This window comes from Cricetulus griseus, chromosome 5, assembly GCF_003668045.3.
Source record: "Cricetulus griseus strain 17A/GY chromosome 5, alternate assembly CriGri-PICRH-1.0, whole genome shotgun sequence".
Classification (NCBI taxonomy): Eukaryota; Metazoa; Chordata; class Mammalia; order Rodentia; family Cricetidae; genus Cricetulus; species Cricetulus griseus.
This window is the reverse complement of record NC_048598.1, coordinates 119,082,585-119,091,168: the sequence shown is the minus strand read 5'-3', so window position 1 is coordinate 119,091,168 and position 8,584 is coordinate 119,082,585. Positions and strand designations below refer to the sequence as shown.

The window sequence follows — 8,584 nt, the reverse complement described above, 5'->3', positions numbered from 1 at the left end:
TCAGTTTGCTGCCAGTGGGACCTGCCCAGGAATTAGCAGGAAACTGGGCAGCCAGAGCCTGAGTTGAGTGTCTCTGGCTATGGAAGGGATGGGAAAGGAGAGATCTAGCTTGGAGGCCATTTGGGAAATGTCTGCTGGGGGTGAAAATTTTCTTTCTTTCTCTTTTTTTTTTTTTTTTTTTTTTTGAGATCAGGTCTCATGTAGCTCAGACTGGCCTCAAACTTGCTAGTTATGCATCCAAAGATAATCTTGAACTTCCGATCTGCCTGTTTCCATCTTTTGAGTGCTGGGACTATTGTCATGTGCCTCCCCTCCCCCATGAAGTTCGTGTGGTGCTAGGATGGAGCCCAGAGCTTCTACACAAGCATTCTGCCAACTGAGCTACACCCCCAGTTCCTAAAGAAAAACATTAAAATGACCGCAGGATGGTGGCAGTGCACGCCTTTAATCCCAGCACTTGGGAGGCAGAGGCAAGCACATCTCTGTGAGTTCGAGGCCAGCCTGGTCTACAGAGCAAGTTCCAGGACAGGCTCCAAAGCTACAGAGAAACCTTATCTCAAAAAACAAAACAAAACATTTAAAATGACAATGCCAGGCAGTGGTGGTGTATTTCTTTAATCCCAGCACTCAGGAGGCAGAGGCAGGTGGATCTCTGAGTTTGAGGCTAGCCTGATTTACAGAATAAGTTCCAGGACAGCCAGTGCTATACAGAGTAATCCTGTTTTGAAAAACCAAAACAAACAAAAAATTTTAAGAAATTCCATACAGCATTTACTTACTTTTTTCCCTTTATTTTGTTTTGAGGCAAGGTCTCAGTTTGTAATCCAGATTGCCCTGGAACTCATTATGTAGACAGCCTGGCCTCCCACTTAAAGCCATCCTCCTGTCTTAGCCTCCAGTATGCTGGGATTATAAGTGTGCACTCCACCTAACATTGCACTTGGTACTGCTTTGGAGGCATATGTACAGCACACAGCCATCCTTTCAGTCACAAACACCACCAGCCCCCCTTCCTTTTTTTTTTCCCCCCCGACACAGGGTTTCCCTGTGTAGTTCTGACTGTCCTGGAACTCTGTAGACCTGGCTGGGCTTGAACTCACAGAGATCTGCCTCTGTCTCCTGAATGCTGGGATTAAAGGTGTGCTCCTGCAGGACCCCTATTTCCTATCTTTGCAGATGGGAAAAACGTCAAGGAGCAGCTTGCCCAAGGTTACACAGAAGGAGGGATGTGACTTGAGCCGGGGAATCTGTCTCCAGGAAGCTGTGACCTCAGCCTTCTGTTACTCTGTGTCTCTGCCCACCGCTGAGCAGAAGTGTTACAGACAGACAGGGCTGGGAATAGAGGTGGCCAGACATTGGCTTCAGACAGGACATAGGCATTGGGTGATGACTGCCACAGGCTGTGTTTCCTTTTACTGTGATAGAGACTTCGTTAGCCTCAGTCTCCCTGTCTGTAAGATGGGGAACAGGAGTAGCCCCCTCTGTGAAAGAGAGTTTGTTGGAAGGTCCTTTGTGTACTTAAGATGCCATTGCCTCTATTTCACTGTGGTGCAAGCATGACTATGGTCCCCTTTGTTTACTTCTGGGATGCTTCTGGGCAGACCCTGCTCCTGGGAATTTCTGCCGTTTCCCTGCAGAGCTGGAAGTGGCTCTGAGGCCAGCCTTGCTCTTCAGAGAGAGAATTTTCAGGGACAGAGGGTGGAATGTTGGAAATTCAAATGAGCCACATGAACACCTTTTATTTCTGTTCCGAACATCTGAGTCTCCCTGTGGGGACTCCTCTGCCCAGAGTAGTTTCTTCCTCTGTAAAAGACAGGATGTGAGAACCCTGGGAGCAGGCTGAAGCAAGGATGTCACCTCTCACCCACCCTGGGCCACCAGAAATAGCAAGGGCCAAGGTGTCAGCCCTAGGGAGGGGCAGCTGGGGAAGCCTTTGAACTGAGAGATACCTGGGAGCTAAGGCATCTGTTAATGTACAGGAAGGTGGCAGCAGGTGGCCCTGGGTTTTCTTTGCCTTCAGGAAGGCTAATATCACCAGCTCAGATCAGCAGCACCAGGACCTGGGAGTGAGGCCGGGACTGAGCTCATAACCTGTGACACTGGGTAACTCATTTCCTTGCTGGATTTCTGTTGTTTCTTCCACAGCCTGATCATCTGCAGCACGGTCACTTATGGATTCTTTCCTTCTGGGGCCTTCCTAGATTCACGCCCTAGAAGACTTGGTTGTTGTCTTGTTACAGCACTGTCCTTCAGTGGGGTTCAGGCCTAGCCAGTCTTTGACCGAGGCTGAACTTAACAAGCAACAAGAATACTTGGCATGTGAAGGTGATGGGTTTCCTACAGCTGCCTCCTGGGGGAGTTGCTTTAAGGAGGGGAGAGGCCGTGAGCACGGACAGGTGGACTTTGCCTTCAGGGCCAGGGCCAGGTAGATGTTTAACCATCAGGGCAGCCCAGACATAGGCCTGTACATTTGGGGAAGGGGACTATTGTGCTGCCTGCTAACTCTTGAGCTCTAGGGTAGGGGAAGATCTGGAGCCCTGGGCCTGTAGCCAGGGAAAGAGAAAAAGTATTTGGAAGGACAGATCCTGCTTATTAACTGGTGTGAAAGTATGTCACCATTTCCAGAGTTGGAGTGACTACATGAAGACTCCCTTAGGGGAGGGCAGGTCAGAGAAGGCTGCTGGAGCCCTGGGAACTGGCTTCCAGTCATCAGAAAAATGCCTTTTCTTAGGATCGGGACAGGTACTGTCCTTACTCGGCCCAGCCCTCCCACCCTCCTGCCCATTCTGGGGAGGTGAGGGGAGTGGCTTTCTCACCTGGGCTGGGGTGCAAGGAAAAGACACTTCCTCCCCTCACTCCTTCCCATATGGAACCCTGGGCTCTGTGGCTTACTTAGCAGAAACCTGCCTGGCAGCTGCCAACCACAGGCCATGTGGCCTTAGCCCCGGGCTCCCCATTGTCTCTTTGTTCAGTCTTTTTTCCTCCCTAGCATAGGCTACCCCCTCTGCCAGATACTTCATCCACTAACCAAGGACTTTTCTTGTCTTCATCCTTTCTGACCCTCAGGAAACTTCAAGATGGAATTAGGTTTGAGGGGCAGGGGGAACAGGTGCAACGGAAGGGCAGCTGGTGAGGGGACCCTGAATTCTTGGTGTGTGTATGTGTGTGTGTGTGTGTGTGTGGCCCTGCTCTGCCAGCTGCCCCAACTTCCCTGTGCAGCAATTTCAGTTTCTATTTTAAACAGTTTGGGTTGGTTGCTTCCCTGCCTTCCTGCTGAGTGTTTATAGTGAGGAAAATAATTGGTAATATTTGCACAGATGTGCTGGCACCGCTGTTCATCACAGGCACCTTTACCCAGGGGACTGTCCCAGCCCCCAGTCTCTCTGCCAGCCAGAAGAACCAGAGGAGGAAGGGGAAAAACCGACAGCCCTGGGCCTCAGGCAGGAGGCACAGGCAGCGTCCGGAAGCAGGAGGACTAAAGTGCCCCAGGCATGCCAGAGGCAGGCCTCATCCAGAATAGGGGAGTGTGGTTGCCTGTGCTCCAAGGACTCGAGGACAAGGCCAGGCTCCATAGAACAGGCCTTTCCTAGGAGGGAGTGGGAAGCCCCCAGGGCCCTGCCTCTCATCCCATTATCTTCAGTAGAGCCTAAATTTGTATCCAGGGTGGGGATGTAAGTGAAAAGGATGTGAAGAGGATGTGGGGGAGGGGCGGGGCACTGACTGGGGTTGAAAATAGTAAATCAATCTAGGTAAGGTGCCGACAGGAGGCAGCCTGAGAGACATATTGAGTCTCAGTCTTAAGAAAGAAGGGAGGGAGGGAGGGAGGACACAGGAAGTCATATGGCTCCCTTTCCTTCTTCTCAGGGCCTAGAACAGCACACTGGAAGACTGGGGAGGAAGTGAGTGTTGCCTGGGCTGCGAGGCAGACTGCCTAGTTAGGACTGGGGCCTTGTGCCAGCCTGGAGAAGGAATGATGTCTGTCTCAGGGTAGGCAGAAATGGATGGGCGTCTTCACACCACCGCCTTGGCCTCTTGAACATTCATAGGCTGCACGCAGACTGCATGTTGCACAGCTGGGCCCATGTGGAGGTGCGCGCATATGCAAATGTGTGCACATATGGTATACATACATATGGATGTGAATGCACATGTGTGTGCCTGGGTTCCCTCAAAGCTAACATCTCAGGCCGTGCAGCAGAGCAATGGGAAGGAGAGGGAGGAAGGTGGCCAATGAGGGCCAAGCTACCGATGAATTGCTGCGGTGAAAACAGTTTGGGGGCCTACTGGGGCCCCCAGGGAGCTAGGGCATCATCTTCCATCCAAGGGGCAAGACATGAAAGCTACCTCCCTTCCTGACCCCCAAGACTCTTACACCTAGGAGAGCTTTTTCTTCAGGCTTGCATCTTATCTTACCTTGCGCCATATAAGTCAAATGCAATCCATCAACCTACATTGCAGGTACCCCAGGTCAAGCAGTCTTAGGGCAGCATTGGCTTCTGGCCCCTTTTCTTGGGGCCCATATGGAGATCCAGAACAACAGTCATGGGATGATGGAAGTCGGAGAAGCATGGGATACAGACACAGTACAGCAAGAGGCCAAGATGGCACCAGGTGTTAGAGAAAAGTTTATTATCAGGATAAATAAAGACAGAACAGGGACATTAAAATTGCCAGTGCAGGGAATGGAGCGTGGGCAATACCAGAAGTGAGGGGGATGGGGAGGGTGTGGGACCAAGGATGGTCAGCGGTGGAACCAGAGCGAGTAAATGGCCAGGTTCCCCAAATCGTGCTCAGTATGAGGCTGAGTCCCAGTGGGCTTCCCTTTCCACTGCACCGTGTCCTTTGCTCTCGATGTCTCTGAAACTCTCTCATTCCTTAGTGGCTTGGGGTGGAGGGGCTTGAAAGCAGTCCTGAGTGGCAGTTATCAGTGAAGGTGCTCAGGGGCCATTACCACCATTACCCCATCACTCAAAGATGGGAAAACATCATGGGTGGAGGAGAGAAAGGCTTGGCCTTCCTGCTTAGGTTGATGGAGGATTTAGAAATGGCTGCAAAATTACTCCAGACTGAATGAATAGTCCAGACAGAATCCAAACAGCCTGGAAACCTCCATGGGAGGCTCTTACACACCCTTGCCCACCAGGATGGAGAGGTACAGAGAAGCAAATCCCTTAGGTGGATTCTTAGTCCTTCTAGACTCTCCTCAGGGGATAGGTACCTCCTCCTGAGCACTGCTGGCTGCTCTGCAGTCCACATCTGTCTACGTCCCTCTTCTGTCTACATTTCCCAGAGTTCCTTATCACCCTTTTCCCATAAGCCTGTATCCAGGACCCTGCACTCAATAGCTGGGGAGTAACAATGCAGTGTCTCAGTCTCCCCTGCTGTGGAGGATACCATCTCAGGGCCCTCTCAGCAGAGCCCAGAAAAGATGGCAAAGTGAGGAGAACGTGTGGTCCTGCAGTATTCCAGGCCTGCATCTTCTCTGGCACTGTACTTGCCTTTTGTCTACAGCAGAAAATCCCCAGAAACCTGCCCTTAGTACAGAGCTCACCAATGCCATCTCCACCCTGGGAGACACTGCAGACTGTCTGCCACACTAACAAGGGAGATGTGTAGTACCCGGGGTCAGAAAGAGCTAGGGATGGCTGGGGTCCACCTATGTCTTTCCTGATTGAAGTATCTCAGGCATCATGGGGGAGGGGTTGGATGTACACAGGGGAGAGGCCCAAGGTCTGGAAAGACTGGCCTTGGGCATTCCTTTTCCTCCCTGGAACCTCCTGCTCTTTCTCTGTGGGGAAGATGGCAAGTGCTGAACTGAGCTGCCTATGTGGGGAATGGGCAGAGTAGGTTGGGTTAGGCCTGTTGAACAACCCTGCCTCTCCTGCTTCCCATCCACACCTGGCCTGCTCAGCCAGGTGGATGGGACTGGGAGTAGTGGGCAAGAGGGCTGTGAGGCCTCCCCTCAACAAGCTATGGTCACAGGTTTTCTTCAGGGTCAAGGCTCTCCATAGAGCACACAGTTCCAAGCCTTACACCTTCCTCTGGTAGGCCAGGAGAGCCAGGACGAGGGTCCTACTGACCATTAGCCATGGCCATTCTGGGACATGTAAGCAGCCAGAGCCACCACTACAGCCACATAGAGACCGGCCCCCACAGCGATAGAGAGTGTGGCCAGGAAGAGCGCCCGGCGGGAGGTGGTGGTGGCCAGGCGGAAGTCCCCTTTGGAGATAGCCTTGCTGGTCTAGGGAGACAAAAGACTGATATAAGGCAATATCCCCATGTCAGCAAAACAGCCAGGTCCACCAGGCCCTTCCCATCCTGCAGGTGAGTGTCAAGTCCTCCAGCTGAGAGAGTTGGCCAGAGAGGGACCACTGAGACCCCAGTACACTTACCCCCTGGGAGAAGTAGAAGGCAGCAATGCCCAGAGGCCAGAAGCAGCAGAGCATGGAAAACAGAGTGAGCCCCAAGTGGTCCCTGGGAGGCAGGGTGAGGAAGGTGTCTTCGTTTTCACTCTCTGTCGAGGTTGCATCACTCTGCAAGAGAGTGGGGTTTGGTGGCAAAAGCCAGGGTCTTGCAAACTCTGTCAGACTGAAAAGAGTTGAAAACACGTGGTTCTTTTGCCAGCCACTAATCCCTGGGACCCAGCGGTGGAAGAAGATAATTGACTCCCATGAGTTGTCATTGGACTCCCACATCTATGCTGTGACCATTCATACAGTAAATAGACAGACATATATATATATATATATATATATATATATATATATATATATTCATTTAAAAATGCAACAACAGATCAGAAACTATCCAGTGGGCACACACAGACCAAGCCTCCTCTGGTTGAGAGTGGAGGCTGGTCTTGTCATACTCTCCTCAGAGTCTTTTCAGTGACCTGGTGACTGCCACTTTTAGGAACTTCTCATCACAGAAGAATGCAAGTCTCACAGGAGAGAGACGGGCGAAGACGAACGGCGTTCTCAGTGCCCAAAGACCAGGTGATCAAGTTAACAAATAATGGAAAAGCTCACAATGAAAGACCATGTCACTTTACAAATCACCTTGAAGAACATATTAAATTACATGGAGCAATATCGGAAAATCGGGTTATAAAGCCATACACTTTGTGGGAGAGCGGCAAAGAGGAAACCTGATCAGTCACCAAAATAATCACATTATTTCCAAGTGATTAATAGCTGCTATTTACAGTGATTGCGATTTATCACTTGGGTTGATAAATAGTTAACCCAAGCTAGCGCTTTTCTGCCTCCTTCCCCTCTTCCTCCTCCTTCAATAGGGTATCCTGTAGCTAGCCCATGCTAGTCTTGAACTCACCAGGTAGCCAGAGCCGACCTTGAACTCCTGATCCTTCTGTCTCCGCCTCCCAAGTGCTGTGAATACAAGTGTGCCTTCTTTTTTGAGATTGGGTCTTACTGCGTAATGCAGGATGTGTTTTAACTCTATATAGGCAAAGTTGACATTAAATACATCATCTTCCCGTCTCTGCCTCCTGAGCGCTGAGATTAAAGGCTTGCCCCATCATGCCCAGCTTAGAATCTACATTTAAAAAATGCTGCTTACCTCCTCCTCCTGGCTGTCCTCCTGGCCCTGCAGCTCCTCTTGAACCCCATAGGACACAGTGTGGATGGTGACATCCTCCTCAGTTTGACCAGGTTCTGAGCCCTGTTCTGCGGGGCCCACTGGAGGCTCCCTGGCTTCGGTGAAGCTGGTCTCACAGCTGCCTGTTTTGGGCTCTTTGATCTTGTCCTTCCCCAGGAGGCAGCTAGGCCGATACCAGGCCTCCACAGCCAGCTGCAGGGACCCTGGGTCCAGGAGCTGGTGGGTGTGAGCGGGACCAGCACCTCCTAGGAGGTAGTTATAAAGCTTCTCTTGGCAGGACCAGCTGGACGGGGCCTCCGGGTAGGGGTAGGGGCTGTGGAGGTGGGCGGGGCTCCGCGGCAGCAGTGGGTTCTGCAGTTCACTGAGGCTCTCCATGGTTCTGCCTGCAGATGCCGGGGACGGGGGTCTCAGTTCCCAACTCGGTCCTCTCGGAGCCTGACAGGAGAGCAAGACAGGTAGTCAGAGAGGCCAGGCCACTGGAGTGGTTAAACATGTGAACTTTGTGTTCCAAGTTGGCCCTAAGTCCTGCTTTCCCGGTTGGCCCCTGTGGGACCTTGAGCTAGCTATTTCTCAGAGCCTCGGTTCCTGTCTGTGAAGTGGGGATGGTAGTGGCGCCCACTTGAGAAAGCTGATTCGCTCATTTCCTTACTGGACACATGATTAGTCAGCAACCAGCTATATGCCAGGCACTGTGCCGGATGCTGAGAATGGTTGTCTTCAGGAGGTTAACCCGGCTGCAGAAGACAAGTATAGAGCAACGCATCTCTCCTGAAGAAGTGCAGCGCAAAGACTTAACCACCACGGGCAGAACTGACAGGGAGGCAGGAAAGGTTTTATGTTGAGATGTGGAGAAGCCAGTTTACAAGGGGAAGGAGATGGTGCTGTAGCCTGGATTTGAATTCTGCCCGGAAGCCTAGGTGTTAAAACAGCGGTTCTCAACCTGTGGGTTGCGTATCAGATACATACG

The 8,584-nt window shown here is 51.6% G+C and overlaps 1 protein-coding gene across 1 annotated transcript; it reads right to left on the bottom strand.

Moving 5' to 3' along the window:
- Positions 1–6,082: 6,082 nt before the first annotated feature.
- On the bottom strand, positions 6,083–7,992 carry Syndig1l (synapse differentiation inducing 1 like). The gene is made up of 3 exons (XM_035445001.1): positions 7,579–7,992; positions 6,393–6,533; positions 6,083–6,241 (listed from the first exon to the last, which is right to left on the bottom strand). Exons 1-3 carry the CDS (start codon positions 7,990–7,992, stop codon positions 6,083–6,085), a joined length of 714 nt encoding a protein of 237 aa, XP_035300892.1.
- Between the last annotated feature and the right edge of the window lie 592 nt (positions 7,993–8,584).